Consider the following 14,934-nt stretch of genomic DNA (forward strand, 5'->3'; position numbering starts at 1 on the left):
AAATTTATAATTATCAAGATCTTGCAAGTCTACTAGAACACTGTTAATTTGTTACAATATTGTACACATTATTCCAAATGCAGAACATTAATTAACGAAAAAGAAATTACACTGGAAGTCCCAAAAAAATGGTTTATTCTGCCAAAAATTTGAGTTCCTTCACTCTGTAAAACTGATCTGATTTGCCCGAGAACCTGATAAATGAGGTTGTACTGTAATATTCTCAAGATATAATCTTTGATTTCTTGAGCACATATTGTCTGAGTCATTGTAACATTTAAAAGACATGTAGTTTATCGAATATGTTGTTTTTCCAGGTCAAGTGTAATGGCAAGTAACAACATGGAGAATCCTCCCACCTACAGTGAGGCGATTAAGCAGCCTCCATACAACCCCACTCATGGAGGTCCCGCCCCCAAGTATGATGCAAATTATCAGCAGTCTCAGCCCCAGTATGCACCCTCTGGTATGTTTACTTGTCCTTTACACTGTATAGATAGGCCTATCCAAGACTGTTTCCCATCAGCAATGGATTTGTTATAAAACAGTTGCCATAGAATATATAGGGCAGAGAAAAAAATATTTTTAAAAATCATACTATGATAGTGTCAATACACTTTCACATGGCGCAGACTAAGATATCTTAAGATCTAAACACAAAATCAAAATTGCTACTATCAATACTAAAGTAACATGTAACTAAAGTAACACTCAACACCAATGTGGCAAGGATTATTACAGTTTAAATTGCCTTGCTTCTTTTGTTTTAGGACAAAGCATCAATGTGATGAGGACTGTGATAGTGATCGTGACTTATAGTCCATTTCCTGCTTGCACTATCTGAACCTCATGTCAAGCAGTTATCGCTTCATGAGTGGAATACAACCTTATCACTTACATTCATTTTATAGACTTGTTTCTTTTTGTTTTAGGACCCAGCATCAATGTGATGAGGACTGTGATGACTTATGGTCCATTCCCTGCTTGCACTATCTGCACCTCATATCATGACGATATCACTACATGAATGGAACACAAGCCTAACACTGACACAAGTTCTATGGCCTCGTTTCTTTGGTTGTAGGATCCAGCATCAATGTGATGAGGACTGTGATAGTGATGCCGACTTATGGTCCATTCCCTGCTCGCACTATCTGCACCTCATATCATGACGATATCACTACATGAATGGAACACAAGCCTAACACTGACACAAGTTCTATGGCCTCGTTTCTTTGGTTTGTAGGATCCAGCATCAATGTGATGAGGACTGTGATAGTGATGCCGACTTATGGTCCATTCCCTGCTCGCACTATCTGCACCTCATATCATGACGATATCACTACATGACATGAATGGAGCACAAGCCTAACACTGACACAAGTTCTATGGCCTCGTTTCTTTGGTTGTAGGATCCAGCATCAATGTGATGAGGACTGTGATAGTGATGCCGACTTATGGTCCATTCCCTGCTCGCACTATCTGCACCTCATATCATGACGATATCACTACATGAATGGAACACAAGCCTAACACTGACACAAGTTCTATGGCCTCGTTTCTTTGGTTTGTAGGATCCAGCATCAATGTGACAAGGACTGTGATAGTTTATGCCTACTTATGGTCCATTCCTTGCTCGTACTACCTGCACCTCATGTCATGCCGATATCACTCCACAAACAGAACGCAAGCTTAACTAACACTCACACAAATTCTATGACCTTGCTACTTTTGTTTTAGGACCCAGCATCAATGTGACGAGGACTGTGATAGTGATGCCGACTTATGGCCCATTCCCTGCTCGCACTATGTGCACCTCATGTCATGCCGATATCACGACCCGAGTGGAACACAAGCCAAACACTCACACTCACTTGATGGCCTTGCTTCTTCTGTTTCTGTAAGTAATCTATTAACAAAGTTTTTACTGGTTTGAATTCGTCTGGAATACCTTTTTAAAACCTTTTCCTTGATATATAGGGTGTAAAATAGTCCCCAATTGGCTTGGTAATTCGGGACGATTACAGGTAAAGCAATAAAACTTGGTACATCATTACTGCACCTATAAATCTACTTTTTGAAGTAACTACAATTTTTTTTGGTCATGTCAGGGGGTGGCCCACAAGGAGTCAGAAAGAATCTTAAATTAGAGCATAGGTCGAGCAGTACATCAAGTTAAAGGTCTTTATTAGTAGAGTACAATGCCGTAAATCCGACCTAAAAAGGCCCACTCTTAAAAAAATTAAGCTGGTTTGATTTTTTGAAACATTTACAGTGTAAGTCCTGTTCTAGGTGGTTTAATATTCTTGGTTTGGTATTTAACAAACTAACTTTAGCATAAAAGGAGATTCCTACATTAAAAAGTAAAAAAAAAATGCTTCAAACTAAAATTTATACTTTTGATGATTTACGAATGAGAAATATACTTCACCTAGTTTTAACTATACGTTACTAGTGTTATAGTTATTTATTTCTTTTTGGTAATTGTTATTTAGTGTTTTTATACCTTGATGACCCTTACAACAGTGTAATGTTCCATTGGACTACTAAATCATTTAACTTCAACTGTACACTGTATTTCTGACAATTTATTACATTAATGATTGATTGTGAAAACTTGCATTATTCTGACGTTGATAAGATTTTGTTTAGTGATTGTGAACACAATTCAAATGATAGTAACGGATGAGCCAACAATGCCAAGTGCCGCACCATTGTTGTGCAAATTTTGTTTCAACGCTTTTTATGCTTTAGTAAATTACTAAAGAGCAGTGAACCATGTAAATAACACTATGTATGTACTATGAAAAAGGTTTGATGACTTTTTAAAATACAGTGTTATGAACACTGAAATCTTGTCTTTGACCAAAATAGTAACCGACTTTTGTCTGGAATAATTGGAAAAAGTTAGTGGTATACTGTATATGTAGAGGATTTTTGTTATAACTTAAAATTTTTAGATTTTTAGTTAAGTATTGTTCTCTGTGTAAAAAAAATTATCCACTATTAACAAGGGTTTTTTTTTTTTTTTTTTTCCTTTGGGATATTGGGGTGGATTCATAGATCCTCACACGTCAACCTGAGCTTATTGTGTGCCCCTTTGATGTTAGAGGGGTAAAGCCTATCTTCGTGCCCTTAATTAGGCTAAGAAGCTTTTTCCCCGATACTAGCATCTGGTTCGTTCGCCTGGTTGTTTTGTCACCGAAAAGAGCCCTTCTCCTTGCTCCCAGTCTCTCACAGTCCAGTAATTATGTGTTTTGCAGTCTCTTCAGACTTATTGCAGAGTCTACACTCCGAGGCCTCATTTCGTAGAACCTAGAGTGTTTTAGGTGTTTCCTGAAGTGGCCGTGGTCCAGTGATCAAGGCAATCACTTGCTTAACCCGATCCCTGCCCACCCCATCACCATCTGGTGAATCCGGAGCTAGAATCGGCAAGCAGTTTTTTGCCGAGTGCTTGTCCTTGGTGACTCTGCCACCGCACGCGGTGTGTCTTCCTGGACCATTTGTTTATACTTTGGTAAGCGGCTGACTTGCTTATACCACAACTCGGTATCTGGACCGATGTATGGCATGCTTGCTCCGCTTTTGGCAAGCCTGTTTAGGCGCATTCGTTGCCACCTATGCCTGTGTGGCCCGGTACCCAACCAAGGACGCACACAGTTGCGTGATCCAAGCTTGCAGAGAGTGTTAAAGCACTCCCACACAAGCCTGGATGAAATGCTGTTGGAGTCAAGAGCTTTAAGAGCTGCCTGACTGTCTGACATTTATACAGATGTTCATTCCCTGGTACCTTCTGGTGAGGCCTAGGTTGGCACAGGCTAGGATACCATAGATTTCGGCTTGAAATATGGAGCAGTTCCGACCCCAACTGCCGCTAAGGGCAGTTCTAGGGATTGACTAAACACTCCATATCCAGTTCTCTACCCTTAATAAGCGAGCCATCCGTGTACCAGACAAAGCTCTTTCTTATTGTTGGGATGTTATCTTGCGATTTTCCACTCATCTCTGGAGTAGAAGTCAACAGAGAATGGCTTAATTGGAATACGAACTCCGTTCTCATTGTGTCGGAGACCATTTCGAGAATAGCGCTTGGGTTTACAGCTTCAGTGATGGCGCCATGGCTCGCGTTAGACGCGCCATTCCTCCACAAGCCAGCAACCATCAAGCCGATAGCTGACTTACGCGCTTTCAGCTTTTATAATGGACATCAAGAGGTAGAAGTTCCTAAAGCCCACCTCGAGGGTCGCTGAGGGACTGCTCCTGAATGCTCCCGGTTACAAAGATTGTGCCAAGCCTTTGTAAGCTTTCAAGCTTGGCTTTGGCAGTTACCTGATTCACCTTTGTCCACCAGACTAATGAACCATAAGTGATTTGAGGCCTTACAACTGCTTTGTAAAGCCATATGCTATGTGGGGTTTTTACGCCCCATGAGAATCCTGCAAGTCTCCTGGACGTCATGAGCGCGCCCCCACTTTGCTTTGTGCAGGATATTATTAAGATGATCATTCCACGTAAGCTTATGATCTAGAGTCAGTCCTAAATATTTGACTGTCTTTGACCACTCCAGCTGAGTGGATGCGAGTTTCAGCCTAGAAAGAGACTCTAGGTTCTTTTTCCTAGTGAATGGTACAACTACTGGTCTTAGAGGGATTTACTTTCAGTCCCTCTCCCTGACACCAGTTGTGTACAATGTTGAAGGTTGGTATTCATATATCAACCAACAACATTTGTATATTTTCCCTGTACCATAAGGACTATGTCGTCTGCATAATCCTTGGACATAGATTCCCGTTGTTAGTAAGGTCCTCAAGTAGACCATCTACTACTAGGTTCCACAGTAGAGGTGACAGGATGCCTCCCTTGAGGACATCCCCCTTGTGGGTGCGATCACAAGCGATACTTCATTAAGATCGGCCCTGATCCGTCTGGAGCACAGCATGGCCCCTAACAAGGGTTTTACTAAATACATAATTAAAAATTGTGTAATTGCTAAAAATATGTTTTGTTTTTATAATGATTTTAAAAGTAAAAGCTTGTTTATACACATGAATTGTGTTCATTAAAATGTCTAATAATAGAAATGAACATTTATATTTAAACAATGTTTCAAATTCTTGGCTCTACAAAAAAAGTATATAAATTACGGTATAACCTAATCTTTATGTTTTAATTAATTGCAACTGCCATGCCTGCTGAGGCTTAATTAACTACTAACTCAAAGGTTTAAGGTTTTTATAACCAAAGAATAGATTTCAATCTTCAAAAGGTAGATTCTATTTTTTGAACATATAATGATACCAAATTTCCAAAATCTTGTTATCCTTTTAAATTATTCATCATCAAGAATAAACTTTTAAATAAGAAAGTCACCAAAGTTTTTTTAACATTTTATTGATAGACACCCAGAGTATGTGCTACTTAATTTTTCCATCACAGTAAAGTAAAAAACTTTGTATTTATGCTCCTCCCGCACAGATGTTTAGGCCTGTATTTGTTTTGTATCGTAATAGAACATTTTGTATTAATGTATTCATAATATATTATGCTGAGATAAAAATTTAATTAGGAACATTATATTACTCATTAGGCTTAATTATTTTAATCTTAACATTTCTGATTTCTGTTTGTTCTAACATGGAAAACAAACAGCAAAAAATGTAATTCTCCAATGTCTTTTATTTTAAATCAATATGGTAAGTTCTGTCCATTCTCATGGACCATTGATTTCTTTAAGAACCTTATGGAACAGATTAAGGGGACACATTATGGAACAGATTATTTAATAGATATTACGGATAAAATATTCTATAGTTAGAAGACTTGATCCTCAGTAATCTTCAACTTTGGCTCTAAGTCCGTTGAGCCACGCTGTCGCAATCTCAATCTATTACTATAATAGAAAAGTCTTTATTCTCTGCAAGTGAAAACAATTTTTTTTTAATGAAAACAACTAATTTAATTTGTATTTCTATGGCAACATCAGTGTCATATGGAGGATTTTAGTAGGCCATATTATTGTCTTTGAAATAAGAAGAGCTATAGTATATTCAAATTTAATTTTTGTTACTGTGGTTGAATAGCTGTCATAGGGAAGTAAATGCTGTGAATTGTTCGCTAGTTAAAATCTTTTAATTTTGAAATAAAAATTGAATAGCCCTTAAAACACATATTTTGATTAAACATTAGATGTATAATGGAAAAGTAAAATTTAAACTCTACTCTCTTTGATAATATAACTTTGGATTGATTTGAAAGAAATTCAAGCTTAATTTGATCCTGTGTTAGACTTAATTGTTAGTGGAGTGTAAATTGTATGTTTTACATGCACTCAACTTAATGAAAATGAACTATTCATTGTAAGCCAGTCATTGAGTACAGGCTTTTAACACCATGTTGTGTTGCATGACCTTGAGTCTACAAATTGCTATCGCAATTATGTTAAAAGTGATTACACTGAACATCATGCTTGCTTTTCTTCCGATTGTTTTTAACAGTGTCAGTATTCATTACAAGTGTCTGTAGGTTCTTCCTGAAATATTTAATAGAAATAAAGTATTTTAAAATATGTTTTATGTTAAGTACACAATTTTTAATTTTAGCCTTCTGAAGCATTAATATTTTAATTACGAAAATACATAAAAATAAGCCTTGTAAACCATAAACAATAATCAAAACATTAAATTTAGATTGATAATATTTTAAACAAATTAGTAACACTCAGTTTGTGGTTGTGTGTGACATAATTTTGATAAAATAACTACAACAACTGTTCACAGAAATTAACGAAAAGTAAGTGTTTTAAACCGATACAAAAGGTTTTATAAAATAAATGTTGTAACAAGAGAAATTGTTTACTTTATTTAACACATTTACTCATTTAAGACATACAAAAAAATAAAGTAATCTTGCCATTTACTTGTCATTAAAAATCAGCATTTTCATGTAATAATTATGATTGTTTGTAATTGTAGTTTAAATATAATTCTTACAATTTCCCTTTTGAGTTGAGGAATAATGTGTGAGTAGCATATTTTCAACATATTCTTAGTAACCAAATTTAGTTAAAAAACACAACTTCCTTGGGACTAAACCACCATTATCAAATTAATCCCTGTAGGCCATTAAGGAAGCTGATAATGGCTTATCTTAGTAGCACAACAACTGTATTAGTCATTATATTGTTTCTCTTATAAATGATTAAACCATTTCACTGTTTTGCTTTTACATTGCAGAAACCAAATGATTATTGCTGTGTACACTAGTGTGATAAGAGATAAGATAAGTAAAATAAGCAAATAATTGAATCATCTGATGTCAGTTTTATATCTTGATGTGTAAAGCACAACAGGTTGTGAAAAAGATTTAATATTACGGAACTCCAAACAATATCTGTGTCACATACGTAAACCAACCTTACTAAAATTTTGTATCAGAACAAACCTAAGTCTCAGTTAACAATGAACAACTGTCCAACAGTTTGTGGAGAATTGGTAGTAAATAGTAGGACTCACCGCGTCTGTAATAAGGCTCTAAGTCAAAGTCAAGGAGGATGTATTGCACACTCTATATTCTGATTCTGATTCTGAAAGCTATGTCACAAAGGTAGCATACATGAGACATGCTAGTGAGTCAATGCGTAATCAGCAGAATGCCGTTCGCAATAATTAGGATGTCTTCTTAACAATCAGGATGACAAGATGTTATCCAAGTGAAAACTGTCTCACAGCCTTGGTTTTGTTACTAGATTTTCTTACCAACAACTTTCTCAATTTTTTATTATTATGAGCTCCACAACTAGTTCTGTGTCAGAGCACATAATTAAATTTCACACTCAGAGAACATTTTATCCCTGTTAGTATACCTGAATGACCTTCGTCTTGATTGTGTACCTTCAACCAAAGACCTCGGCCTCAATCTGAGAAGGGACTCACGTAACCAAATTCGTTTTTAAAACAGTTGAATTCAGCTACATTTGCCCTGAGGTGACTTTCCTTATTTTCATCACAAGAAGTCCTCAAACTGGGTTATTTTGGCTTATTTGAATTGAGGCTTAGATATGGCCTAGAATTCTGGGGCTATTGCAATATAGTATTGTTTAATAAAATTTTATTCTAGCAAAAGAGAGCTTTGAGAGTTGTCTGGGGTTTGGGGCAGCGGGACAGTTGTAGGGAGCATTTCTGATCAAGTGGAATCCTTACTTGGCTAGTCTTTTATTTTATCATGCAGTAATATTTGTGTACAAACTTAAAGAGAGATTTTCAGTCCCTGATCACAAATATCATAGTAGGCACAAAACAGATGTTATGGTAGACAAATTTAGATTAACTCTGTTCAAAAACTCAATATTTTACTTGGACCAAAATTGTTTAACTTAATTCCAATGCATGTAACAAATATAACGAGCCTGAAAAAGTTTCAAGTTCCACTTGGAGGCCCACTTAGTCGGAAAGGCTTTCCACAGTCTTCAGGAGGTCCTTGATAAGCCTATATGAAGTCAGCAGGTCACTCTGTAAATAAACTATCATACCATATACGTAAATATAAAAATTATTTTTAGCATTACTCCATCCTTAAGTGTAATTTATTTATCTAATGCAACTTGTTTGTGTTCTGACTTGCACTAAACAATCTGTAAAGTTCAACTGTGTCAATAAACGAGTATTGGGTATTGAGTATAGATTTCATTGACCAACAGCTTTCCCAATTTTTTTATTATTATGAGTTCCACAACCAGTTCTATGTCAGAGGAAACAGATGCTTCAAAACAAGGAGGTAAATTTAAAGCTTTCTTTGCTGCTTTGTTAGCTATCTCATTTCCTTGTATTCACATGTGACTGAGTACCCAGAAAAAGATAACTTTTATTTCTTGTGACACTAAATTTTGGATATTGTACATATATTGCGCTTTGATAACATGTCCTTGATCGCAAATGAACTGCTAAGGAAGTCAGAACAGGTAATCACCCTCGCAGTTCTGTTGAGAACACTGAGGTACTGGGGAAAGCCCTAATCTGTATTTCATACTCACTGTCTAAAATTTGCAACCAGTTACAAAATTTTATTTTGAACCATTCTGTATAAACAACATCACAGGTGGCCAGTTTTTCAAGCTGTTTTTTTTAAAGAAGTTATAATTACTAACATACTCGTATCATTTTAGAATGATTATGCAAGGACACTGTAACACTAATATGATTGATACAAGAAGGGACATCACATTTGTGATTCAACACTGAGCTTGAGGAGCTGAAGTTTTAAAATTAAAGTCATCTTGTAACTGAGTGTAAAAAACAACTGTATGCTGAGATTAGCGTGTTTTAACTTTGATGTTGTAAAAATAATTTCCCCTCAGTTGAATTCACCAGTTAGTGATGGAAGGCTTGCCATTCTCCGCTAGTGGTTTTGAGACTAGAGTGGATAGTGGTAGTTGCAAGTCTAGTCGTGGAACAGTGGATGGAGTTAAGAAGTAAAAATAATTTCCCCTCAGTTGAATTCACCAGTTAGTGATGGAAGGCTTACCATTCTCTACTAGTGGTTTTGAAACTAGAGCGGATAGTGGTAGTTGCCAGTCTAGCCGTGGAACAGTGGATGGAGTTAAGATGTAAAAATAATTTCCCCTCAGTTGAATTCACCAGTTAGTGATGGAAGGCTTGCCATTCTCTGCTAGTGGTTTTGAAACTAGAGCGGATAGTGGTAGTTGCAAGTCTAGCCATGGAACAGAGTTAGTGATGGAAGGCTTGCCATTCTCCACTAGTGGTTTTGAGACTAGAGTGGATAGTGGTAGTTGCAAGTCTAGTCGTGGAACAGTGGATGGAGTTAAGAAGTAAAAATAATTTCCCCTCAGTTGAATTCACCAGTTAGTGATGGAAGTCTTGCCATTCTCCGCTAGTGGTTTTGAAACTAGAGCGGATAGTGGTAGTTGCCAGTCTAGCCGTGGAACAGTGGATGGAGTTAAGATGTAAAAATAATTTTCCCCTCAGTTGAATTCACCAGTTAGTGATGGAAGGCTTGCCATTCTCCCACTAGTGGTTTTGAAACTAGAGTGGATAGTGGTAGTTGCCAGTCTAGCCGTGGAACAGTGGATGGAGTTAAGATGTAAAAATAATTTCCCCTCAGTTGAATTCACCAGTTAGTGATGGAAGGCTTGCCATTCTCTGCTAGTGGTTTTGAAACTAAAGCGGATAGTGGTAGTTGCCAGAGTAGCCGTGGAACAGTGGATGGAGTTAAAATGAATTTCCCCTCAGTTGAATTCACCAGTTAGTGATGGAAGGCTTGCCATTCTCCGCTAGTGGTTTTGAGACTAGAGTGGATAGTGGTAGTTGCCAGAGTCTAGTCGTGGAACAGTGGATGGAGTTAAGATGTAAAAATAATTTCCCCTCAGTTGAATTCACCAGTTAGTGATGGAAGGCTTGCCATTCTCTGCTAGTTGTTTTGAAACTAGAGTGGATAGTGGTAGTTGCCAGTCTAGCCGTGGAACAGTGGATGGAGTTAAGATGTAAAAATAATTTCCCCTCAGTTGAATTCACCAGTTAGTGATGGAAGGCTTGCCATTCTCTGTTAGTGGTTTTGAAACTAGAGCGGATAGTGGTAGTTGCCAGCCTAGAGACGGACGTATACTTAACAATAATAAATAAGTAGCTCCTGTCTGCATTCTAACCATTTCCACTAGATGGTACTTTTCATATTTTTATATGTTTTTTGCACTTAGATTTTGTATGCTTCAGATGAGTAATCCATATTATGTTCAGTTGAAATAGAGAGGCCCAAGAATTTCACTAATGTATATGGAGGAATTTGTTTTCCATCAAGGGATAGTAAATTAATACTATGTTATAATTTAATCATCAAAATCTCAATTTTTACCTTCAAAAGTTTAAAACATCTATAATTGTAGAATACATATTGTCATGTCAATATATGACTATAACAACAATAATGTGCAAAGTGGGGTTACCAAAATGAATAAAAGCCCTAGAATGTTATAAATGTGTTATTACAATAAAGTCTTGATTATAGAACATTACTGTTATTATTAAATGAACTCTTTTTGTATTAGTATCATAATTCGCACAAGATAGTGGGCGGTGAATATCTTTATAGTTAATATATCAAGTGTGTGCTTTTAAATGCAGACTAGTAGAAATATAACAAATATTAGTGTTTTGTGTCCAATTCCTTTACAAAAGCGTGTAATGATTATTGTAGGCCTGATTAGTAAAGGGCATTTTGAAAAATCAATTTTTAATAAAATATAGCTAAGTATGTGATTACTCCTATAAGGTACATTATCTATAAACATTTTGACATGATTACTGTTTAAGTATCAAATTAGATACAATTGAAAAAGTTAATAAAAGCTTATGATTATAGGTTTTGGCCCTGTGCTCTCTGCCCATACTGCACCGATGCTTGCCAAGACACCAACCATTATTGCCCAAACTGCGGTGCGTTCTTGGGGACTCATCGGGAAACTTAAACACCCTCTCCACACCACTTCATCTCCACGACAGCTCTCATCTCTACAACGACTCATGTATATTTTTGAAAGAGCATTTTTTAATCACAGTTAGTTTTGGACCTACATATATTTAAATTCCATTCCACCGCGTGTTTTTACATTATATTGGAGTGCAGTTTGCAGGATGACTCACTAGCGTAACAATTGTTAAGTACTCTTCCCAATACATTCCTATTAAAAGTTACTGTGTAATGTTATATTATATATTGTGAATGATTATATGGTAGCTGTTAGTTTGATATTCTACATTACTGATTTATATTACACAATATGTCAAATTTATCAATGTATTCTTTTTAATTTTTGTTCAATATTGAGTAGTTTGTGACAATATACATTAAAATGTTTTTGTTACAGTAGAATGATCAAACTATTATTTCCATTAATTATATGTATTAAAATATACACAATTATTATTTTATTACTGCGATCCTGGTTCATACAGGATGTTTGTCAATGCCAAAAATAATATTATATTGTAAATAAATACATTAAAAATGAACCTGTCTCGTCTACATTGTCAATGAGATAAACATAGTAGTAAATTATTTTAGTTCCTTATATTACATCAGTCTCTCACGATTCAATCAAATTTCTTAGTTCAAATTCAATATATGTTCTTCATCGATGCAAATCTTACAGAAATACTTTTATCTAGTTCAAATTGTTGAAAATTATGAACATGTTTTCGACCATACTTTAAAGTACTAGATTATTACCACCATTCCGGTATTAGGTATTGTCTGTCTTTGTAACCAAAGTGATACAATATAATAAAATAAAATAAATTATTCCAGAGTTAGTTGAAAGACTACTGAAATAATACAGATTTGAGAGAGAAAGTCTTTATACAAAATCCTTAAGATTTGAGATGGTGTCAATATTACAACATTTTTACAAGCAATAGATTAATAATCATTCAAATTAAAGTCTCTCAAGTTTAGAAATTCCGCGACTGTGTAGAACGGCCGTGCAGAAATCCACGCTTTCAGAGAAGTCTTTAGGTTCACAGGATCGGGCAACTTTTTGAGCTTCTCGTGCAGTGCATTAAAGAACTTTGCTCCAAGGTATGAAGGCTTTTTCTCGAAGAGCTTTGTGCTATAGTAAGGAAGATTATTAAATGATTAGGATTTAGTATGATTCAAACAACTCACCCTAATTACATTTAGGTGAGTAGTAGTAAGTAGACTTACACATTTTAAGTCTACTTTTAAAAACTAATTAGTCACCTTTAAATTGATCATAACCAGTTTTTAGAAACATGCTGTATAATAAAAATTTGTAGTAAACATCAAGGATTTTGTTATTTGACTAATGGCTGTGAGAATGTGTAGTTCTTGCTTATTACAAGGTATCTATTGAAGCTGCCTGCATTTACTTATTGAACTACTAGTAAAGCAAAGAGTATAAATTTGTTTAAAGAAAAGACTAATTGAAAAGAATATATATACAAAAATGAAAAGAAGAGTAAGTCAAAACACAGTGACTTGTATAAATTATCTTAGGGTTTGGATCAAGAAAACACATGGGAAGTGCAATCATCAATGAACCCAGACTCATTAAATAAGACATATACATGAAAAATAATTTACGGTACACATAGATGGTAGGCCTACCACATACTATAAAAAAATGGGTTTATCTTTTTATTAGTTTGGTTTTTGTGTGCCACGTAAAATCATAAAATTTAAACTCTTAACTGAAAAATTAATTAAACTACAGATTTGCAACTTGTTTGTAAATCAATTTTGTCAATATATTTTGTGTATTTTTATTTAAATTATATTTTAAATTCACTGTTACTGGATATTGAAAAATTTGTCCTATAGTCAAAGTCAAAGTCAAAAAATCTTTATTCATTTTAGTTACAATGATGTAACATTTGAATAGTGTCAGTTTAAACTAGCTAAAAACTAATATAAAATAAGCCTATAATAAAACTAAAATAAAACTACCTGATTTTCAAATCAAAATATTCATCTAATGAATATAAAGCCTTGTCTATCAAGTATGCCTTAAGCTTTCTTTTAAATATTTTAAGTTCTGTTTCTTGTTTGATAGCAAGTGGAATGGATTTAAGAAATTTGGATCCAATGTATGTTGGTTTTTTTGTGTAAAAATTTAGCCTATGGTGAGGTATTAAAATATCATTTTTATTACGTGTATTGTACAAATGAATTACGTTGGTCATACCAGTATTTAAGTTTTTAATTTTAGAGCACATAATTGTATCCATTATATATTGACCGTAGACAGTTAAAATTTTGAATTCCTTAAAATATTCTTTCACAGAATCATTTATTTTTAGTCCTAACATAATTCTCAGAGATTTTTTCTGTATCCGGAGAATTTCATCAAGATTTGATTTTTTCGTAGCACCATACAAACAGAGGCCATATGCAATATAAGAGTGTATATAAGAGAAATAGATTGTCCTCAATGTATCAGTGCTACAGATAAAAGACATCTTCGTCAAAGCATAAATTCCCGAGTTTAATTTTGTAATCAACAATTGTACGTGTTGATCCCAATTAAGATTTTCATCAATAGTCAGACCTAAGAATTTGGTACTCTGATTCTTTGTTACTAGTTGGTTATTTACTATGATCATTGGCTCAATTATTTCCTTTTTTTGTTGGGTTTTAAAAGATATATAATTTGTTTTATTTATATTTAATTTTAAATTGTTGTCATTTAAAAAGGAATTAATGTTATTCAATTCCAAATATGAAAGCCTCTCTATCTCATCTACTGAATTAGATGATAATTTGAGGTTTGCATCATCTGCATATAAACACAGGTTTTCTTGGGGAATGTGTTTTAAGCTAAGGTGCATATCTTTCAAGTAACACAACAATAGCATATTGTCACAGCTACGCTGCAAGTTGTACGGTACTGCACAACTTGTAACAGCTGGTTGCTGAAACAGCTGTTACAACATGTATATACATAAATAGTTATAGCTCCATTAATTTTAAAGCTAAAGTGTGTTTTGGTGTCATTTTATAAATCTTATTCTAAAAAAAACTGGATTTTACATTTTTCCTTGTTCAAATTGAGTTTACTAACAATAAACATTTCCTAATATGTAAAATTAATGTATTTATTAATTTGCATTTTTTTACCATATAATCATTAAATTTTTAAATAAGTATGTTAATGTTATATTGTATAACTTGAAATACATCTTCAAAATATCATAATAGAAATTCAAAATTATAGGATTTACAACTATTTTTGTACTACATTACACTATTCAACTTTTAATCACAGGCACTTTTAAGATCATATTATTAAATGAATTATCCTATCCTGTGATCTTGTTAAAATGTTTTAATGTCATAATGTACTGTCCTATATTTTCATTGCTTTGAAACCCTTTTAAAAACAATGATTACAATTTAAACGTTTCTGAA

General features: G+C 34.5%; 1 protein-coding gene across 1 annotated transcript; it reads left to right on the forward strand.

The window, feature by feature from the left end:
• Positions 1 to 288: 288 nt before the first annotated feature.
• LOC124361940 (lipopolysaccharide-induced tumor necrosis factor-alpha factor homolog) lies at positions 289 to 12,020 on the forward strand. Its single transcript, XM_046816022.1, has 3 exons — positions 289 to 466; positions 1,741 to 1,900; positions 11,371 to 12,020. The coding sequence occupies exons 1-3, from the start codon at positions 328 to 330 to the stop codon at positions 11,474 to 11,476; spliced, it is 405 nt and encodes a 134-aa protein (XP_046671978.1). The 5' UTR covers positions 289 to 327; the 3' UTR covers positions 11,477 to 12,020.
• Positions 12,021 to 14,934: the final 2,914 nt, after the last annotated feature.

Source organism: Homalodisca vitripennis, chromosome 5, assembly GCF_021130785.1.
Source record: "Homalodisca vitripennis isolate AUS2020 chromosome 5, UT_GWSS_2.1, whole genome shotgun sequence".
In the NCBI taxonomy this organism is placed as follows: Eukaryota; Metazoa; Arthropoda; class Insecta; order Hemiptera; family Cicadellidae; genus Homalodisca; species Homalodisca vitripennis.

Coding starts and splice junctions, on each gene's coding strand:
- LOC124361940 (XM_046816022.1), top strand. CDS start 328: ATGGCAAGTAACAACATGGAGAATCCTCCCACCTACAGTGAGGCGATT. Junction 467..1,740: donor GCCCCAGTATGCACCCTCTG/GTATGTTTACTT, acceptor CTTTTGTTTTAG/GACCCAGCATCAATGTGACG. Junction 1,901..11,370: donor GCCTTGCTTCTTCTGTTTCT/GTAAGTAATCTA, acceptor TTATGATTATAG/GTTTTGGCCCTGTGCTCTCT.